Source organism: Salvia splendens, chromosome 13 (genome assembly GCF_004379255.2).
Source record: "Salvia splendens isolate huo1 chromosome 13, SspV2, whole genome shotgun sequence".
NCBI classification, from domain to species: domain Eukaryota; kingdom Viridiplantae; phylum Streptophyta; class Magnoliopsida; order Lamiales; family Lamiaceae; genus Salvia; species Salvia splendens.
This window is the reverse complement of record NC_056044.1, coordinates 18,061,915-18,083,277: the sequence shown is the minus strand read 5'-3', so window position 1 is coordinate 18,083,277 and position 21,363 is coordinate 18,061,915. Positions and strand designations below refer to the sequence as shown.

At 40.7% G+C, this 21,363-nt stretch overlaps 2 protein-coding genes across 2 annotated transcripts; both read right to left on the bottom strand.

Annotated features, from left to right (window-relative positions):
• Window positions 1-2,730: 2,730 nt before the first annotated feature.
• On the bottom strand, window positions 2,731-5,682 carry LOC121762744 (phospho-2-dehydro-3-deoxyheptonate aldolase 2, chloroplastic-like). Its single transcript, XM_042158727.1, has 5 exons — window positions 5,101-5,682; window positions 4,458-4,735; window positions 4,059-4,335; window positions 3,730-3,975; window positions 2,731-3,185 (listed from the first exon to the last, which is right to left on the bottom strand). The coding sequence occupies exons 1-5, from the start codon at window positions 5,581-5,583 to the stop codon at window positions 2,931-2,933; spliced, it is 1,539 nt and encodes a 512-aa protein (XP_042014661.1). The 5' UTR covers window positions 5,584-5,682; the 3' UTR covers window positions 2,731-2,930.
• Window positions 5,683-18,864: 13,182 nt separating this feature from the next.
• On the bottom strand, window positions 18,865-20,741 carry LOC121762089 (40S ribosomal protein S6-like). Its single transcript, XM_042157861.1, has 6 exons — window positions 20,673-20,741; window positions 20,501-20,565; window positions 19,922-19,979; window positions 19,717-19,825; window positions 19,359-19,631; window positions 18,865-19,262 (listed from the first exon to the last, which is right to left on the bottom strand). Exons 1-6 carry the CDS (start codon window positions 20,676-20,678, stop codon window positions 19,027-19,029), a joined length of 747 nt encoding a protein of 248 aa, XP_042013795.1. The 5' UTR covers window positions 20,679-20,741; the 3' UTR covers window positions 18,865-19,026.
• Between the last annotated feature and the right edge of the window lie 622 nt (window positions 20,742-21,363).

Sequence of the window (21,363 nt, the reverse complement as noted above, 5' to 3'; positions counted from 1 at the left end):
GAAAAAGGTCTGAATCTGATCAGTAATCAGCCCTTCAAGATTAATTTAAAATGTTTCTACAAGTCCACCATTGCATTCACCTTCGAAAGAGCTTCGCGTGGATATCTCGCACGCCTAAATTGGAGCCCGGTAGAAGAAGATACGACTGCTTTACGAAGATTGCGCAATACAGTGAAAAATGCGCGAACGAGCGTTTAACGGCCGACCTGTGTTGAGAGTCAGAAAAAACTCTCGACCGGGCATTTTCTAAGTCGCATTTCGTCCAATCGGGCAAATGTTACTGGGCCTGTTTTCAAGGCCTAACTATTTAAATAGCTGGGGCACGAATTCGAAGGCATCTTTTAGCAGCTGGAGACGATTTTTAGATAGAGAAAGAGGCTTGAAGTCCATTTTTGGGAGGAAGAACAAGATCAAGCCTCATCCACCTAAAATCAAGCCCCATATGGTAGCATTTACTTGTTCTCTTGTATTGTTGCCCACTATGAGCGGCTAGATTTTAGGGATTACTCTTAGTTAATGAGGGAAGCTTGTAAATATGAATCCATAATTTTGTTTTGATAGATTTCCATATTTTGGTTCTTATCTATGTCTTTATTTCAATCCGTGTTGGGTTTTTCTAGGAAACTTAATCCGGGAATGGCCTTAACTTCAATGTCTCTTTAACTTGCAGTAGAGAGCTAGCATAGATAAGGAACCCTAGGCTAAAACTGACCAGGGGATAGTCCGGGGTGAATCTTGTGTGTTGAAGGTTCGTAGAAGCCAATCCCGAGCTTACTATGCGACTGTAGGAGTGAGGGATTGGTAAGTAGAGCATAGGATACGTGATCAGCTTATCCTAGGTGTAAAATTCCACGATCAGTGATCAGCTGCGTGGGAGCATAAAATCAACACGATCTCGATAAATAATAGAAAGTAATTCAACTTTAGGATTCATGTGAACAAGTAACCCGAAACAAGCTAGGAGTAGTCTTCCCTCTTTATCGTGATTCCCTTGCATTTTTCCTTCTCGTTTCGGCCTTCAATCGCGACTTGATCAAAAACCCAAAATTAATATATTTTACTGCTTTTTAGTTAGATTTAATCGTTTTAGCAATTAATCTCCTCCTTGTGAGTTCGACACATTTTATACTGTGTTGCACGTCTCTATACTTGCAGAAGTAGTATTTTTAGGGATTTATTACTTGTTTCGTGTACGTTAATTGCAACAAGGGCTCGAACACGGTACCTAAGTTAACAGTATCTAAGCTCTTTGCCACTAGGGCAAAGGCTCCGGACGGTCAAAACTCTTCTTGTATTGGTGGACAGAGGCGAAGCCAGGATTTCGACATTGGGGGCCCAAACTACTATTAATAGTTGTGAGATAATTTTCGATGTTAGCATTGCTGGAAGCAAATTCGACATCGATAATAGAAGTAGCGAGAGGGATGATAATGTTAATAATATGATTTTTGTGTTAGCAACAGTATAAACTAAAGATATATACGATGTTGTTAAAAAAAGCATTGATGTGGAAAGATCATGCCTTATCATAAGACACTAATAACAAGTCTTCCTTAAATTATATAATCGACATCTTTAATGATAAAACTCCATGATGTAATTCAAGATAACTAATAAAGAAACGAATCAAAAATATATTAATTTCTATAATAAATGTTTGTATATTATATTTACAAATATTATTATATGATGTAAAATTAAAACAAGTAAAAATAGAGGCACTAGGCAGAAATAAAAACATAATCTCCCGAGGCATCAACCACGAGACCTCGTATTCAACTCAAAGACCAAGAGCAAGACCATCTCAGCTACTTAATGAATACGTTTAAGGCTATGACTATATAATGTATATAGTAATTCACGCAAATGGTGGGGGGCCATGGCCCCCGTCGCTACGTGGCTTTGCCACTGTTGGTGGACAGAGGGAGTATAACTTTAGGTTAGTATTAAGATATTAAGAGCATCAACAACGGCTGCAAGACGAGCCACCACAAGTAGTCCAAATTGCAAGAATTGGTGTGCTTATCATTTGCCTGTCTGCCCTTTATCTAAGTCAAGGGTGTTACGTATTCTGAAAATGCGTAATCACTTACGCATTCTCATAATACGTCACACCATAAATTAGAACTAAAGAATGTTCCGATTTCAAGAATCTAGTTCGCACTTATTACCATTCAAGGAATTTTGCCATGTATTGTCCGATTTTGTCATCCGCTCGAGTCGAACTTGCAGCTCAATGGCTCTATATAGTTCGGCTATGGAGTACCTGATAACCAGTTTGCTGTTTAAGCAGCTCTAGTCGTGTTCACACTTTACAATTACTCTTCTTAATTGTTACTACTATACTGTGATATTTTCATATTTCTCATTTAAGCCACCCTAGTCTAAAATTATTTTGGATTATGACCATTCAAATGAACTTAAATAGAATAGATATGGGACAATTTAATTGCCATATAGAATATAAATAAGTACACAAATAAAACTTTAAATAAGCAGATAAAATTTATTGCTTAGTTTGAAACAAATCAAAATTTAGCAATAATTTGATACAAAGATCAGTGATTTTTTAGTAATCCGATAGCATTGTTATAAAATAAATAAATGTACATGGCCATAAGAGTTATTGTGTTGGTCTTTTACGATGTTTGGATCAATGTACCATCAACCTCAGGTTTCATTCATTAAATTAGAACTTGCACATGAGATGAGAAAGGGACCACGAGACAATAAGGCAAATTCCAAAATAATACAGAAAATCTCTTTACGTTCACAAATTAAATTCCACTTGAATACCACATAGAACACAATTTCTGAGAAGGTAGGAAAACAGCATATTCCACAAGACTGTTGTTGTTGTTGTTGTTGTACTTACCACTTGCATAGAAATATTGAACCTCAGTTACTATAATTTATCTAGTATAGAAAATCTAAGAGATGAGACGTTGAGCTGCCATCCTCTTCTTCCTTAACCTCTCCGAAACGATGAAGGCCAGTTCCAGTGACTGCGATGCGTTCAGTCTCGGGTCGCAGTGTGTGTGGTAGCGTGAGCTCAGATCGTCGAATGTCACTGTCCTTGATCCTCCGATGCACTCTGTCACGTTCTGTCCGGTCATCTCCAAATGGATTCCACCAGCATGGCTGCCTTCTTGCTCATGAACATCGAAGAAAGCCCTCACCTCCGCCTGCGAATATCCCAAACTAAAAACATTACTACTACTATTCTAGGACTAAATGAGTCGATAAGTATATGAGACAACAAAGAAAGCAACAGCTCAAATAATGCCACACACCTAACTATTGTTCAACTACCTCAACTATGCTCCTAAAAAATGTAGTAGCTCGAGAATTTTTTCATTATAGTAGCAATTTTTTAAATATATGTAACTATATCTAACTATTCATAGTCAAAATTGGTACAACCATTTTCAAATGAGCAAACCCCACACGATTTCTTCAAGGCACTAACTAATGTTGATGTCAACAGTTTACCGCATTCTGGATTTTTCCATATAACATAATGTCTCAACTTGTATTTTATTAGACAAATGTATCTGTACATCAAGTGGTCTAATTCATACGGTATATAATTCATTTTCAATCTCTTTTGCTTTGAGGAAAATAAATAATACTATTATTAAGGGATGATGAGTGCACAATGATCAAAACCTATCGATCAAGTTCAACACCGAATTTATATACGATGACGGGGAAAGAAGGCGAACATACCAAGATTGCATCAAAAGCACGGGTCTTGAGTCCACAAGGTGCCTTGATAGTGTTTCCATGCATAGGGTCGCATACCCAGGTTACGATTTGGCCAGCTCCACGGACTGCCCTCACCAAATGAGGCAGCTTGACTCTCATATTCTCGGCACCCATTCTGACAATGACAGTAATCCTTCCCGGCTTGTTGGTTGGATTCAAGATGTCGATGAGTTTAGTAAGTTCCTTGGGGTCCATCTTTTGGCTCACCTGCAAATTGGATTCCATACATATCTTAGTATGCTGTGTAAATTGGTAAGAATTACTTCCACAACTGTGTTCAAGATTTCTACCTTGATACCCAGAGGGTTAGAAACTCCTCTCAGAAATTCGACGTGTGCACCGTCAAGCTGCCTGGTACGTTCACCGACCCAGAGCATGTGTGCTGAGCAGCCGTAGTATAGACCAGTCGTTGAATCTTTACGGGTGAGTGCCTGTTCATAAGGCAGAAGCAAACATTCATGGGAAGTCCAAAACTCTGTCGTTGACATCACAGGGTGGTCGATTGTGAGTCCAGCAGCCTCCATGAACCCCAAGGCTTCGTCAACCCGGTGAGCCAGTTCTTGATACCTATTGAACCATTCAAACAAGGACTTTTAGCAAATGAACAGCCTAAATTTATTTAAACAATCCACAAAATGAGATCAAACTATAGAACTCTGATCGTTTCAATGCCATTCATTAAGACACACCTGTCGCCCTGTTCGCTGTTCTCGACAAAATCAAGATTCCACTGAGTAACTCTCTGCATTGCTGCGTAACCTCCGGTAGCAAAGGCTCTGAGAAGGTTAAGGGTCGATGCAGCCTGGCAATAGGCCCTGATCATCCTGTGAGGATCCGGGATTCTTGATTCTGCAGTGAAGGCATCGCCGTTAATGTTATCACCCTTGTAACTAGGCAGCTTAACTCCATCCTTTTCCTCCATAGGATCTGATCTTGGTTTGGCAAACTGCCCAGCCATCCTCCCAACCTAAGGAAGACCATTCACACAACTATTAGTCACTAAGAATTTAGCAATTTGAATTCTCAATAGCCTAGCATAACAAGAGCATGCTTGATCGTCTACTCTAAAAGAAGGCATGAAAACACAAATTGTACATATTAATGACTTGTTATACTACTAATTTAAAGCAAATGTAGGTCAAACCAACAAATCTTCAGAGTTTATTTTAAATGGAATTGAAAATCCTAAATTGTAAGCATCTGCCTATCATGTTAATTGAGATCTTCATTTCGGTAGCTTCGATGTACTAATCCAGATCTAAAAACAGCAATTCGTTAACCTAATCTAGCAATGAATACATTTGATTGCAAAATCAATGGCGGAAATTTCACCTTGATAACAGGCAATTGACCACCGAAGGAGAGGACGACGCTCATCTGGAGGAGAATTCTGAAGGTGTCACGAATATTGTTGGCACTGAATTCCTTGAAGCTCTCGGCGCAGTCGCCGCCCTGGAGGAGGAAGGCTTTGCCGACAGCGGCCTCGGCGAGGCGATCCTCGAGGCTGCGGACCTCTCCGGCGAAGACCAGGGGCGGGTAGGCCTCCATGGCGTCGAGCACCGACTCGAGCTCCGCCGCATCGGGGTACTCGGGGAGCTGCAGAGCATTCTTAGTTTTCCATGTGAGCGGGGTCCACTTGGCAGAGGAGGAAGGAGTCGGCGCCACCTTGGCCGGCTCCGCGGCATGCACGGCGGAGATACGGCGGCGGAGGCAGGAGAGTGAAGGGGAATGGGCGGCGGCGCCGGGGAGGAGAGATTGGGGTTGGATGATGGCGGATTTGGAGGAGAAGGCAGCGGTGTTGGGCAAAGCAGCCATTGTCACTCTCTCTCTGTGTCAATCAATTTGGGGGAAATGTGGGAGAGGAGAAGAGAGGATTGCTCTACAACAAACTGGAATTGCAGAATGGATTTTATAGAATGTAGAGAGTAGGAGTTTGGTAGGTGGAAACTTTTTATTTTCGTTTTATTTTAGTTTAGTTTTATTGGGGTTGGTGTAATCATTGTCAAACAAGTTTTTCTGAAGGTTAGGTTATGTGTCTGTTGCTTTCCACAAACAGGTTGTTGCTCACTTCTTCAACATTTCTTTTGAATCATTTTAATCAAAATATTAAAATACAGTATGTAATTGTCATGTGTTACCTCAATTTTATGTCATCTTAATTGTCTTAAAACTTTACGTATTTTTTCGCATAATCTACAATATTGCATTCTATTATATGTTACTCTACTCATCTTAATCTAACTACAACCGTAGTATCAGTATGTATGTAGTTGCTGAGGTTGGTGGCAATTGGATATATATGTCATTACACACAACTAGCAAGGGCAATATTGGAATTTGATAAAAGAATCAAGCACATGCTCCAAAGATTCCAGCCGACAGTACGGTTTTCATCACTTAATATTTTCTTTTTACAGCAGCCAATGATTATAAAAAAAGACTGCTGTCCTTTTATTAACTTTATTTTATTTAATTTTTGAACGTGAAGTAAAGTGGGCATTTCACGTATTTGAAGCACGTGAGAGATTTCTTATCCCAACTTACAGGGCAACACATAATTTACATCCAACTACATTTTCATGGCCTCATGGGTTACGGTAGGCATGCACAAACCGGCCCGGCCCGCCGGTTCATGAACCGGAACCGGCGGATTGAACCGGCAGAAGGGTCGGCGGGTCGTAAGGGCCGGTTCAGGTTCGGCAATATCTTGAACCGTGAACCGGCGGTTCAAAACCGCCCGTTCAAAGGGTCGCACAGTGTAAAGTAGGCTAGAGGTTCGTAGGGGTTCAGGTAGGTTTAGGTAAACCGGCGGTTTTCTGGGAAACCGACGGTTTTCGTCAGAAACCGCCGGTTTGGCAGTCGGTTTCCGCCGGTTCCGGTGACTTTTCAGAGGCTAGGTCGTAGGTGCAGTGTTTAGGCCTGCAAAACCGGTCATAAACCGTCGGTTTTCTGACGCAAACCGTGGACGAACCGCCGGTTCCGGCGGTAAACCGGCGGTTCGGCCGAATTCAAATTTCAAATTTTTTTTTTATCCAATTTTACTCCTATAAATACCTCACTTCTCCTTCATATTTCCTTACCCCATTCTTGTATTAACAAGGATTTCATTCTCAATCTTCATTTCTCTATTCTCTCCTCATTCTCTCTAATTGCGCAAGTTTACGTTTCAATTCTACACTTTCTACTCACTACTAATCTACTATATATGTTGTTGTGCTCATAATTTACCACTTCTTTTATACTTCATACATATTTCATTCCAAGTCCATACTACTTTCATTTATCAATATGTCTTCTTCTCGTGGTGGATCGGGACGTGGTGATCGGGGCAAGGGAATAGCCCAAGATCAAAGTACTACGCGTCCCTCAAAATCTCGATGACCTAGTAGTCGAGATGTTATGGAAGAGGTTTCCCGATTGGCAGCCGAACGCATGCAAGTAAGTATTGAAAAATTTGTTTTCCAATTAATATTTTAAAATTTCATTAAATTTTTTTTTTGCGTTCATACTTTTAACTTCTACGTACTTAATATTTGTAGATAGAAGAAGATCATAGGACCGCCATGCTACTTGCTGAAATGCAACAAGGTGGGGGTAGGGGAGGTCGTTCCCAACAAGATGAGGAGTTCGACGTTACTATATCGTCGGACTCGGACAACAACGAGGATAGATCGCATTCTCGTATTCCTTCTAGCACCGGCGGAAATGAGGTGATGCCTCCCCCTCCTCCACCCGCTACTAACCCGGCAAAAGCTTTGAAATCGGACATTTTTGTCAAACACTACAAGAGGGTCCCGGTGGTGATTCCAAATCCTCACGATCCGAACTCTCAAGAAGAGACTTCAGAGTTTCATGTTTACTGCAACTATTGCGATAAAGTGTACAAATGGTCCGCCAGTGGTGGATATGGCACCCTCCGTCACCATTTGGTGACAAAGCATCCGGTAGAATGCGGCACTACCTCTACCCAAAGCCAACTAAACTTCCAACCCGCCGGCTAGGGTTCGTCAGGTACGCCTCTATTTAAATATGAGAATAAGAATTTTGATGATACAATGACTAGATTGGCGGCTATGAAGCATTTGCCCTTTAATGTTTTTGATGACAAAAGTTTTGAGGTTACCATGCAAAGTGGTTTGAATGTAGCAATCAAAAGAATAGGTAGAATGACCGTGCAACGATCTACCGTTCGGCAATGCTTGGAGAAAAAGGTAGAATTATCACGTTATTTAGTTAACTTGGGCCACAGGGTGAACATTTGCTCAGATGTTTGGACGGATTGTTTTAACCGTCATTCTTACATGGGTATTAAGGTTCACTTTGTGGACAATAGTTGGACTTCAAACAAGCGTTTAATTGGTTTTAGAGCATTTGAACCTCCACACAATGCACCCGAAATTGCTTCTTTGATTATACAAGTGTTGAATGAGTTTCAGTTATGCAACAAGATATTTTCTATTGGTTTTGATAATGCAACTGCCAACACCGCAAGTATCGCCGATTTGATTGCGGCTTGTACACCGGTAATTGGAGGTAAGTATTTTCATCAAAGATGCATTTTCCATATTTTAAATTTATGTGTACAGGATGCGCTTGAATTATGACAAAAGCATGTTTCTCCTATTAGAAATGCAGTTAGATTAATCCATCAAAAGCCACCTATTGGCAAAGCATGGAAGAAATATTGCCATCAAAAGAATGTCAGGTACACGAATTTTACTATGGATGTGTCTCATAGATGGAATTCGACATATGATTGTCTGAATTCTACTTTGACACATAAAGATGCTTTATGTGATTTTTATAGAACTAATCCCTACCGTGATTTATATCTTTCGCATAGTTGTTGGGATAACAGTTTGGCTTTATTTAAATTGTTCAAATATTTTAAAAATGCTACTGTTGAATTGTCGGGTGTTTATTATTGCACTGATGTTCGTGTTTTGGAGCATTGCATGTACATATCCCTTGGTTTTAAAACTGCAATGAAAAATGCTTCCTCTTCTCCCGAGTTAATGTGCGTTTTGTATTATATGATTGAAAAATGGCTCAAGTATTTCAGTGAGATTCCTAACGTGTTTTTGATTGCAAAGGTATTGGATCCAAAATAGAAATTAGCAGGTACCTCTAGAATTTTAGATTTTTATTATAACAATTTGAGTTCAATTGATCTTGGTCCCCTTCAAGCAATCCAATCCGATACCAGTGACGAATTTGGAGTCGACCTCTCAGAAACCTTTCAAATAAACCTCCCGGACCGGTCAGTTGTGCAACAAAACCTCGAGTTTAACTTGCGCTCTCTCTACACCGAATATGAAACCAAGTATAACACCACTCACCAAGTCAGAAGACCCCCTCCTCCACAACATAACTATGGCTTTGCATTTCAAGCCGATTATGATGACCCCGACGCGCAATCCCAACTAGCCGACCTATACAACTACAGCACCGGCGGAAGGTCCTCAGGTATGGTCAGTGAATTAGATTTATATTTTGATTCACTCTTTTCCTTTGGTGATGAAGGTCCTACTCCTCCCGCCCAAATTGACGTCCTCGATTGGTGGGGAACCCACGAGAAAGATTTTCTCATCCTTGCTTCAATGGCCAAGGAGATTTTTTCTGTTCCGGCTTCCACCGTAGCCGTCGAGTCCGCTTTTAGTGTTGGCTCGCGCGTGTTGGATGAATCAAGAAGTAAGCTCTCGACGAAAAATATGGAAGTCGTGATGTTACTTGATGATTGGGCCAAAGCTGACGTCCGAGAACAAGAAAATGATTGGGATGATCGTCAAGAGGGATCACAAGATGAATTCACCGGGGATGAAGCTTAGGCCAACCGTCAACCGCCGCCGGCCAAGCCAAATAGGTAAGTAAGGTAAGAGAACTACGTGGACTTTGATTCCCTAATGCAAATGAGCAATTGAGATACGTAGGCACCTCAACTTAAATTTTAAATTTAAGTTGAGCTCAAGTCTTTTTTCTTTTATTTCTTTTTTTTTCCCATTAATTCCTACTTTAAAACTATGCAAATACAATTACATAATTGTATTTGTATATACTCTAGTCGATGAAGTATATTTCTCTATACGGCTAAATGAGGGAAACTTTTGACAATTCTACTATAATTGTTGATTGTTAGACGAAACTCAACATTTAAAGTTGAATTGCTAAAGGTGTCCTTAATTTAGTTATGTAGAAAGATCTTCTTCGCCGGTTAAGAGTATATATATAATACACTTATACGTTTAAGAACTTCAACGTCGTTCTTGTCATTTGTAATTAGTTGTTGACTAGTAGTCTCATTTGATTTTAAATTTTGTTTAAGACTTCAAGACCGGCATATGTTTTCGATTTGTAATTGTTGTAACTTGTAAACATGCAATTTCAATAAAATTGCAACTTTAGTCATATTTTTTTTCAATTTTATTTACTCACATTTCATACATAAACAACTTTGAAAGTGTAATGTAATTTGATTAAAAATTGAATAGTTGAAAAATGCAAAAAAAAAAAAAGTCGACGAACCGTCGAACCGGCCCGGAACCGGCGGTTCAAGCCGAAAACCGGCGGTTTTGAACCGCCGCGTAAACCGCCGGGAGCTAGGCGGGCCGGTTCAGGTTCAAGCATTTCCTTAACCTTGAACCGCCGGTTCATGACCCTGACCCGGCGGTTCGTGACCCTTGTGCACACCTAGGTTACGGTAATAGTATTTCAAATTTGGTAAAGCTTAGCCGTCTCATTATAGCCCTCCACATTCATATTCCACACGAGGTATAAGGCTATCTCCGAGACTCCAACCATTTATACTAAATTCACATTCATTTTTTTATGTTTGTCATACTTCTTTCGTCTCATAAAAGATGTCATATTTGTGAGACGGCACGGAGTTTTAGAAAGTTTTTGTTTTGCATGTGAAGCGGAGAGAGAAAATATAATTTTTATATTTTTGTGAGAGAGAACTTTTTTCTAAAATTGGAAATATGACATCTTTAGTGGGATAAACTAAATACAAAGTGTGTCATCTTTTATGGGGTGGAGCGTTCCAACTAAATTGAATTATATTCACTTTTGGGACGTCTCAACAAAGTTGAGTCATTTCTTTTTTTAACAAAAAAATAAAATATCTAATCACTCTTGCTTCACTTCATCACCTACTTTACCTCTCTCCTATTTTGTCTTATTATCATATAACTCATTCAATATAATTTCTTAATCTTCGTGTCCAAAAGAAGTGACCCAACTTAGTTGGGATGAAGGGAGTATTAGGTTTACTCCAACCATTACACCAAATTCAAATTTTACACCATTTTAGAGTATATATGTCTTACAAAATTTTTGCAGTAGCACCATATTTAGTGTTCTATAGAAAAACTCAAAAATGGATTTGAGTTTAGTGTATAGTTGAAGAAATTTTCTACATAAAAATGAGTTTTGGTGTATGATTAGAGATGGAAGCAAGGGTGAACACAAAAAAATATCTTAGCAGAAGGCTTATTTTATATTTGGACATCTCTAAATATATATATTCCCTCTGTCTCACAGTACGTGGTGCATTTTTTTGGCATAAGATTTTAGATAGTGTTATAGTGGTCAGGTAAATAAAGAATAAAATAGGAGGGAGAAAAAAATAAAGAAAAAAAATGAGAGATAGTGTTCCTTTTTTACCAATAAAGTAAATGCATCAACTTAGTTGAGACGATCCAATGAAGAATATTCTCAATCCGAAAAAGGAGTGTCTCTCTTGAGGTAGGACGAAGAAAATAATATATTAGGGCATCCACAATGGGACGCCCGATGGCACGCCCGATGCGTGCCATCGTCCGCGGGCGCCATCGTCCGCCCCACTGTGGGTGTCCGCCATCGTCCGCGCTCTACGCCTACGCCTGATGCATCGTCCGCGGTTGAGACTATCATCCGCGCCATCGTCCTCGCCATCGGGCGCCCTATTACGGGATCGGCGGACGATGCCACGTGTTTTTTAATTTTTGTATAAATACCCCTACCCCACCTTCATTTGTAACGTTTCATTTTCACGATTTCACTCTCGAAACTCACATTTTTATTATTTTGACGAAATGGATGCAAGTCCCAACAGTCCGATGTTTGGGGAGGCTCGTTGGCCGGGTACAGAACCCGACGAATATCGGCCGTTCGACGCCAACGCACAGTACGATACCGAATACAGCACAGAATCGTACAGTTCGTCTGACATGAAGCCGTCACCACACCGACCCGTCGCCCCTTCCCGACGTGCCGCCGCCGCCGACGACACCCCATCCGCCACAGCCGCCGCCACCCCATCCACTTCCGCCCCCGCGAAAAAGAAGCGGAACCGGCAGCGCGCGCAGAAGTTGCCACCTTCGGTAGTATGTGAAGAGTACTCCCCGGCCGTACAAACTACCAGTCGGATGAAACCCTCGTATTGGCGAGGTGTTGGGTGGATATATCGGAGGACCCGATATTCGTGAACAACCAGAGGCAGCAGGCGTACTGGGAGCGCATCGCCGAGTGCTACAATGCGGCGAAGCCGCCAAGCGCGTACAAGCTCCAACGGGAGCAGCTCCGCAAGCACTGGGACCAGGTGAAGAAACAAATCAACCTGTTCTCGTCGGAGTACGAGAAGTGCGTGAGGGAGCAGCGGAGCGGCGAGAGCTTGAACGACGTGCGCGCTAAAGCGTTGTTGTCGTACCAGTCCCTGTACGGTGACTTCAAGCACTAGGCCATCTGGGCGCTCTTGAGGGACAAACAGAAGTTCCAAGGCGGGATTCTGCACATCGGGGCGACAAAGAGGACGAAGACCACAGAAGCTGGTGGTTACACAAGTAGCGAAAGCGGAACTCATCCGGTGGACCTCAACCGGACGTACATGGAGGACGATAGTACCGGCACACCGATGTCCTCCCTGCGTCCCATAGGCGTCAAGGCTGCGAAGGCCGAGGGAAGGCGGCGGTGACATCATCCTCGACCGCCGCCGCGCCATCGCTGATCTCGGTCCCGATCCCAGCCCCGAGCGCGACGGCCGCTGCGTATGAGTCGTTGGCAGCAGCCTCGATGGAGAAGACGTTGTTGCAGACGCACAAGGCCCTCAAGAAGTGTACGGACCCCGCCGAAGCCGAAATTCTTCGGGGGTTGATCGATGAGTTGCGCCGGAAGTTGGGAATTGCGTAGATTAGCCAACTTGAATCGTGTAACTTTTGTGTATTTATTAATGCAATATTCGCCGGTTTTTGGTTACTCGTTGTGTTTTTAAATTAGTTTGCATTATATATTTGAAAACATTTAAATTAATTAACAAAACAATATTAAAATATATAGGGCGCGCCTTAGGGCGCCCCATTGCAGGTGGGAGGGTAGGGGGATAAAACTGCTGACGTGGCGCGCCTTAGGGCGCCCCATTGTGGATGTCCTTACATTTTTTTCTATCTCATTGTAATTTAGGTGTTTAGTTAAATATGTAGATTAAAGAATGAATGTCAATTGACTTCAGTAAAGATTAAATAAATTAGCAAGATCAAATATGTTATTTCTCGTACATAAAAATATGTGCATTTTGTAGGGATCTGATCACTTGGGATTCACTAATTAGTGGGACCTCTTTTGTATTACACCGCTACTGAGATGGCTAATCTCAAAAGGAACAAGCCAAATACAAAGAACCAAACGAGATTACAAGAATTCTAAGTACTCCCTACGTCCCAAAGAAGATGGCATACTTGGGAGATGGCACGAGATTTTAGGAGATGTTGTTTTGTGTGTTAAACTGCTGAGAGAAAATATAATTTTATAATTGATGTGAGAGGAAACTTTTTCCAAAAGAGGAAATGTGACATCTTTTGTGGGACAAACTAAAAAGGAAAGTGTGACATCTACTATGAGACAGGGGGAGTACTAAAGATACAAACGGAAACTCTAGCTCTAAGTCAGTCTTCCACCAGACTAAATACCATGCTCCATCCGATTGTATGCCTGCATAGAGGTGCCCACGGTTCCGGAACCGGCGGTTATGGTTCGGAACCGCCGGTTCCGGTTTTGAAAATTGCTGACCCGGAACCGAACTGAGAGGGTGTTTCGCGGTTACGGTTATGGTTCCAAAACCGCCTGTTTCAGTTTCGGTTTCGAACCGACGGTTCTCTGGCAGTTTTTCACGGTTTCGATCCGTCGATTTTTTTTTTGCAGTTCCGGCTTGGTTTCACGGTTTTTCGGTGGTTTTTCACGGTTCCGGCACTGTTTCCGTTTGAAAACTTTTGAACCTGAACCAAACCACGGTTCAAAAATCAACAGTTTTAGTTAGTGTAAATTCTCACTGTTTCAGTTTGGAACCGTAACCGCGGTTACGGTTTCGGTTTTAACCAAAACATCTACTATGCCTGCACACTCAGTAGAACCGTTAGTAATAAAGACAAGACTCCGTAGAGTCTAACACTAAACAATAGAATACACAGAAATCAGAGATTCGAAGGATATGGTTAAGGTCACAGCATTGACTGCACTAGGCCACGGATCTCCCCAAATCTCTACCGAAAGTTACAAAGGAGAAATCGTTGAACGTATTAAGCATCAGAGATCAGAAACCCTAGATCTCACCGACTACCGCACCCCACGGCCTTCTCACACACAAATCAACACAAATCGCTTGAATATCTGCCTCACAACACCAGAACTCTCAAGAATATCTCCAATCACAACCAGATCCAACACTGCAGTAATATCTAACCCTAGATCATAGTAGGATACCGAAGAGGTGACCTAACTCAAGATCTAAACCGAAGGATCTCTCTAAAACCGAGAATCATCGGTAGAAACAGAAGATCGAAGAAGATGGGCGGCGACAACCGCCGGAAAAGATGAGAGGGAAAGTAGAGAGAGAAGGCAGGGCGTATCACAAGAGAGAGAGAGAGAGAGAGAGTATCAGTTAGAATGAGGGAAGAGAGAAAGGTGCGGAGTACATAACTCAGCAAACAAACACATCTCTCATCCAACGGCTGACATCCGTGATCCGCGTGGAGGTGCACACGTGGCGGCCATCGGTGAGGTCTGGTTAATGGATTAAATGAGACGGGTCACAAACGCATTGGGCTTTATTTAATTCCAGCGGGCTTAACATAATATTAGCCCAAGCAAATATTAAGTAACAACCCAACACCAAAGATGGAGTCCAATATTCAACACATTTCATTTTTAGAAAATTATCCCAATATATTACTCCTATACATTAACTTATTTATAGTTTATACCATCATTAAACACTACTAATAATGTTGATCCAACTATCCACTAACACTACTTTAACTATCATTCTCCTCAATTTTTTTTAATTCCTGTGTCATATCAATTATCCATATTTTTATGGGACAGATTGAGTATTCTTTATTATAATGAGAAACAATTCAAATACTATAATTAAAAAATGATTACGACGACTCAACTAAAATACGACAAAAATAATACTTAGGACACTTTTGATAGACTAACTATGTTTCGTCTAGGTAGGATAATAACCATGGCATATATTTTAGTTTGTGCTAGTTAGATAGCTTGTTGACGTGTTTAATAGCTAAGTTAAACGTTCACATTATTATGAATCCATATTTAGTATAAAAGATAGAAAAACATGTTAAATTTTTGTTGGAAAAATAACCTCCATCAAAATAATAATCAAATTTACGAATATTTATATGGTCATTTGATTGACTGATTATAAATATAGTACTCCCTCTTTTATTGTGGTAGAGACATTTCTTTTAGGTATAAAATTTAAGAAAATTGTATTAAGTGAGTTAAGGAAAGAGAGAATAAAGTAGGAAAAATATAAAATAAGAGGGATGAAGAGATAATAAAGTAAGAGAGAATAAAGTAAGAGAGAGGAGATTGTTACTTTACTAAAAAAAGAAACTACTCAACTGCAGTGAGACAATCTAAAAATTAATAAGACTCAACTACAAAGAGACGAAGGGAACATGTATATTTCAGGCGAGATGAACTCGTCACTAAAGCATAATTATCAGCTAAAATATTAAAAAATAAATAAAGATATAAATGCACAATGTTAGAAAGAAAATGGTTTTCATCAAGTGAAACTTAAACAAATATTCTAAAAGAATCAAAAGTATAAAAGAGTACTCCACAAAAATAAGGATGGAGGGCATTAACAAAAATTCCTCCTATTATCTAGATATATGACACGGATCACTAAAACATATTAACCCATCAAAATGGTGGATTAGTTTTTCTTTGTGAAGCATGGTGGTGTGGACTAAGACCATCTCCAATGATACATTAATATCTAGAATGGGATAAGTAATTAGCTCTAATAGTACTCTAAAATCAATCCTATTTTTGGTTTTTGAGGTAATGACACAAAAACGGAAAAAGATTGAAAACAATAGAATGGCATTATTTTGGCTAAGGCGTATATATAATGCCACTTTCTGCATATTGGCTTAAATTCCAAGTAATCAATTTCTACATATAGCTGTATAAATGGCTTTAAGGAGAGAAATGAAAGAGCCTTTGATTTTGAGCAAATAGGGAGAAAACAGAAAGTTTCACAAATAACAACACCTCACCACATCAGGCTCTTAAAAGTTAAAACCAACCAAATTTGCCAAGAACATCCACAGTGGGGCGCCCCTATGCACCGTCACGTCAGTATTTTATCCTCCTCCCCTTCCACCTGTAGTGGGGCGCCCTAAGGCGTGCCCTAAGGGGCGCCCTAAGCATTTTACTATTGTTTTGTTAATTAATTTAAATGTTTTCAAATATATAAATTTAAACTTAGAAAAAACACAACGATTAACTAAGAACGGCAAAAAATTCATTGATTATAAAAAAAAGTTACACGGGTTAGAAATAAAAAAAATTGACTATCCTACAAAAGCCCCAACTTCCAGCTCAACTCATCGATCAACCTCTGGAGGAATTCGGCTCTGGCCGGATCCGTACACTTCATAAGGGCGTTGTGCGTATCCAACAACGCCAGTGCCATCGAGGTCGTTGCCAAATCCGCGTAGGCAAGTGTCGCCTACGCGGATTGAGGTTCACGTCTGGTGGAGGTCCACCGGACGAGTTCCGATTTCGCTGGTCGTGTAACCACCAGTGTCGGTGGTCTTCGTCCTCTTCGCCGCACCGGTGTGCAGAATCCCGCCTTGGAACTTCTGCTTGTATATATATATAACAAAATTTTTGAATTTAAAAAAAAAAAACTGAAACGCGTTTCATTGTCCGCGCCATCGTCCGCGTCGCCCTCAGTGGGCGAACGATGGCGCGGACGACGCATCGTCCGTCGTCCGCGGAGCAACAGTGGCGGACGATAGCGCGTCCGATGCATCGGGCGCGCTATCGTCCGCCGTACTGTGGATGGCCTAAACCCAATTAGCCAGCTGACCTGGATCCTATCTTTAAATGCACCAGAAGGACATGTGGCAGAAAGCAGGACTCTTGAGGGATTTTTCAGGTGACTATTACATTTGACAACTCAAGAGATTTGTCATTTGTAGAGAGAAATACTTCATGTAACATTGAATCTTTTCTCACTTTTTACTTTATTTCCTTTTTTATATTTTTTCAACCTTCTGTTTCTTATGTTTTTTTAATGTTTCCTGCAAAGATAACACAGCATTCTTGAATAGAGAAAGATATAACCTAACACAGGTGTAATGGACTAAACTTTCTGATGACAAAACTCCTACGGCCATTAGCAAAGGGCACCCTATGGCGCACCACATCATCAGTTTTATCCTGCTAACCTCCACCTGCAATGGGGCGCCCTATGGCGCGCCCATATGTTTTACTATTGTTTTATTAATTAATTTAAATGTTTTCAAATATGTAATGCAAACTAATTAAAAAACACAACGATTAACTAAAAACCGGCGAAGATTGCATTGATTAAACAAAAGTTACACGATTCAAATTGGCTAATCTACGCAATTCCCAACTTCCGGCGCAACTCATCGATCAACCCCCGGAGATAATCGGCTTCGGCGGGGTCCGTACACTTCTTGAGGGCCTTGTGCGTCTGCAACAACGTCTTCGCCATCGATGATGTCACCGCCGCCTTCCCCATGGCCTTCGCAGCCTTGACGCCTATGGGACGCAGGGAGGACATTGGTGTGCCGGAACTCTCAATGTCATCGTACGTCCGGTTGAGGTCCACCGGAAGAGTTCCGCTTTCGCTGCTCGTGTAACCACCAGCTTCGGTGGTCTTCGTCCTCTTTGTCGCCCCGGTGTGCAGAATCCCGCCTTGGAACTTCTGCTTGTCCCTCAAGAGCGCCCAGATGGCCTCGTGCTTGAACTCGCCGTACAGGGACTGATACGACATCAGCGCTTTGGAGCGCACGTCGCTCAAGCTCCCGCCGCTCCCCTGCTCCCTCGCGCACTTCTCGTACTCCGATGAGAACAGGTTGATTTGCTTCTTCACCTGGTCCCAGTGCTTGCGGAGCTGCTCCCATTGGCGCTTGTACGCGCTCGGCGGCTACGCCGCATTGTAGCGCTCGCCGATGCGCTCCCAGTACGCCACCTGCCTCTGATTGTTCGCGAATATCGGGTCCTCCGATATGTCCACCCAACACCTCGCCAATATGAGGGTTTCATCCGGCTGGTAGTTCGTACGGCCGGGGGCGTACTCTTCACAATTTCCCGGAGGTGGCAACTTCTGCGCGCGGTGCCGGGTTCGCTTCTTTTTGGCGGGTCCAATATTAACAATTAACAAGAGTAAGGAAAATATGAGTTCCTACATAATTATATTCATAATATACGTGAAATGTAAATCCCAAAGACGAAAGAAGAAATCGCTAGGATAGAAAAAAAAATGAAACCAGCTTTTTTTAACAAATTTTTTACAATGCATGAAGATTGAAAATCATTTTCAAAGACAAAAACAGGTTGATTCGGTAAATTAAGAACTAAAGAAAAATTAGACCTTGAACAAAACCCATCTCCTTCTAACTTTGGCTTGCATATGTGAATACAGTGATATAAAAAAGTTTTCAATTTTATTATAAAATGAAAGTTTGCAACAAATGCAAGCACCAAAACTGTGGAGTTTAGGAACATACAAGAAATAGAATTCAGAAATTCAGGAATAATTAAAATGATACATGGCAGAAGCAATAATTCAATGCTCAAAAATGTAATTTAAACGTACCACATATAAAAACAGTACAATCTCAAAATCTTTCCAAAACTAAAAATAGAGGCAAAGAAAGGATCCAACAACATTTATCATAAAAGATTCAATATTGATGTGCAGACCAAAGTCAATCATGCAGCTGCAGATTTAGTTGCAGCAGAGGCTTTAGAACGCCTCTTGGCCAAACTCTCGCTTCTTCTGTCTCTCTGTTCCTTCAAACGAGTAGCAAGAAGCTTCTGGTACTCAGCAGCCTCTGACTTGGCCTTGATGATCCTCTTCTTCTTGTCTGCGATTCTAGCTCTCTTTCTCTGCAATGTCAAAGGGGTCACAAGCCTCTGGATCTTGGGAGCTTTGCTCACTTCCTTGCCTGGTAAGGACACAATTCAAAATGTAAGATATTTATCCAATTGTGGGATTTCTAAATCACTGGTCAATTAACAGAGTACATGGAAAAACAAGTTACCTGCTTTGGTGGTGAAAGTTCGGCGGTAAGTGTTGACATACTTCCTCACATCATCCTCCTTGTTAAGGTTAAACAGCTTGCGGATCTTTGAAGCCCTCTTGGGACCTCTCATCCTCGGCTTCTCAGTATCAGTGAGTCCTGGAAGTTCGTTGTCACCCTTTTTGACAATCACCAAATTCAAGACAGAGAGATCAGGGCTAACAATGCACCCTCGAACAGACTTCCTTCTGCGCTCACCATTCCTCCTTCCATAACCGCGGAAACAAGGAGTTCCTGATGAATAATAGTGTAAGCTCTCATATAGTACATGAGAAGACCATAAACACAGCAAGTGGCCATTACAGCTACCATGACATACCTCTGTGCAGCAGAAGCCTGACACGGCCAGTGGTCAACACTCCCTGCTTCATGGGAAAACCTTGTTTGTCACAACCTCCCATAATCTTGAAGACGTACCCCTTGAACTCCTGAAATTATCAATCAATGAGTTAAAACATAAGATCATGTATTAAGAACAATTTGAAAAAATCAAACTGGATACGAGTGAATAAAGCGAGCCATACATCACCCATTGCTTCACCATTGACTTCCTGGGAGATTCTCTTATCCCAAAACGCCCGACTGCAATTACAGATGGAAAAGCATATCATTCCATGTTCCTATCACATGGTAGGTTATACATACTACTCCACTAAACTAGCTCAATTTTACAAACATGGGGAAAGTAATTAACAGAAACACGACTAAAATCTGAGACAATTCATGACGACTGGCACATTATCAAGCCCATACATCACATCAAGCCAAAGCCAACAATTAATTACATACACTAGCACTTGTTGTTGGATCAGGAGTTGATGTAAAATGCACTTGTACATTAAACATAAAACTTCAAATTAAGTCCATAGCATTTTTTTAGATCACCAATTTTATAAAAAAGGATAAGAAGCGAAAGACCTAGCTAACCAAACAAGGCATAAAAACAAGGAGCTAATACTAGACTGTGTTCAACAGAAAGTTACAAAATTAAGCACAATTCAGCAACTATCAATTTTAAAATTCCGATACAAACACATAATATAAACATACACATAGACTTGCAAAAACATCCAAAACTAACTCAATTAAAGATAAATACGTACAGCTTGAGGTCATCGTCAATCTCGAGCTTCTTCTGACATCCAGTCGTCGGGTTGGCAATGTTGAACTACACATTGAGGGAGTAAATTAGATAAAAAGAAAAGAATCGAACAAAAAAATCACACAAATTTTCAATGAGAAGAATATTCGACGAATTCATGAATGCAAGGAAACCTTCATCTTTGATTGAGCAGCGCAGATGTGATACTGCTACTTTCAAACAGTCGGCTGTATCAGCAAATTAGGGTTGTGGGAATGGCGCATATTCATCGTTATATAGTGTTGGGTGGTAAGGTTTTTGGGCCGGCCCATTTGTTAAGCTTCGTAGTATTCCTACTTGGGCTTGTTTTTAAAATTCTAGTTATAAATTCAAAAGTATTTTAAATGTATTTTTCGTATTGCTATATAAATTCGTATTCTAAAATTTAAAATTAGAAATCATGAATTTGACACGTTCGTCAGACTATCAGACTTTGTAATTAATAATTATCATTGCTAAATTGCTAAGTTAGACCACACCACATAATTACAAAGCAAAGAGGTGAATTCTTCGTCTAAAACATTTTATTGATGTCGATACATAACTTAAATCTGGTAAATTATATAGCATAACTAAAAAATAAATTAAATGTCACTTTCGCTCCCTTATCCATCAAAATCTCTAATTAAGTTATTAAGCATTGCGTTTGAGTAACTAGATATTAGGCACAACCTGTATAATTAATTATGTTGAGTTTCGATTAATATTATCTGAATAATCGATTATAATCGAAATTAAAATTTATATCTTCTTTTTAAAGATAAACTCAAGGTTATAGTGTGTGGGAACGACTCAAAAACTTAGAAAAAAGTCAAGATTAAATTG

What these genes read in the sequence shown, in the direction of transcription:
- LOC121762744 (XM_042158727.1), bottom strand. Translation starts at nt 5,583, where the DNA reads ATGGCTGCTTTGCCCAACACCGCTGCCTTCTCCTCCAAATCCGCCATC. An exon ending in GTCAATTGCCTGTTATCAAG is followed by an intron (nt 4,736 to 5,100) that starts GTGAAATTTCCG and finishes GGTCTTCCTTAG; the next exon opens with GTTGGGAGGATGGCTGGGCA. An exon ending in AACAGCGAACAGGGCGACAG is followed by an intron (nt 4,336 to 4,457) that starts GTGTGTCTTAAT and finishes ATGGTTCAATAG; the next exon opens with GTATCAAGAACTGGCTCACC.
- LOC121762089 (XM_042157861.1), bottom strand. An exon ending in ATTGACGATGACCTCAAGCT is followed by an intron (nt 19,980 to 20,500) that starts GTACGTATTTAT and finishes CTGTAATTGCAG; the next exon opens with TCGGGCGTTTTGGGATAAGA. An exon ending in CAGGCTTCTGCTGCACAGAG is followed by an intron (nt 19,632 to 19,716) that starts GTATGTCATGGT and finishes ATTATTCATCAG; the next exon opens with GAACTCCTTGTTTCCGCGGT.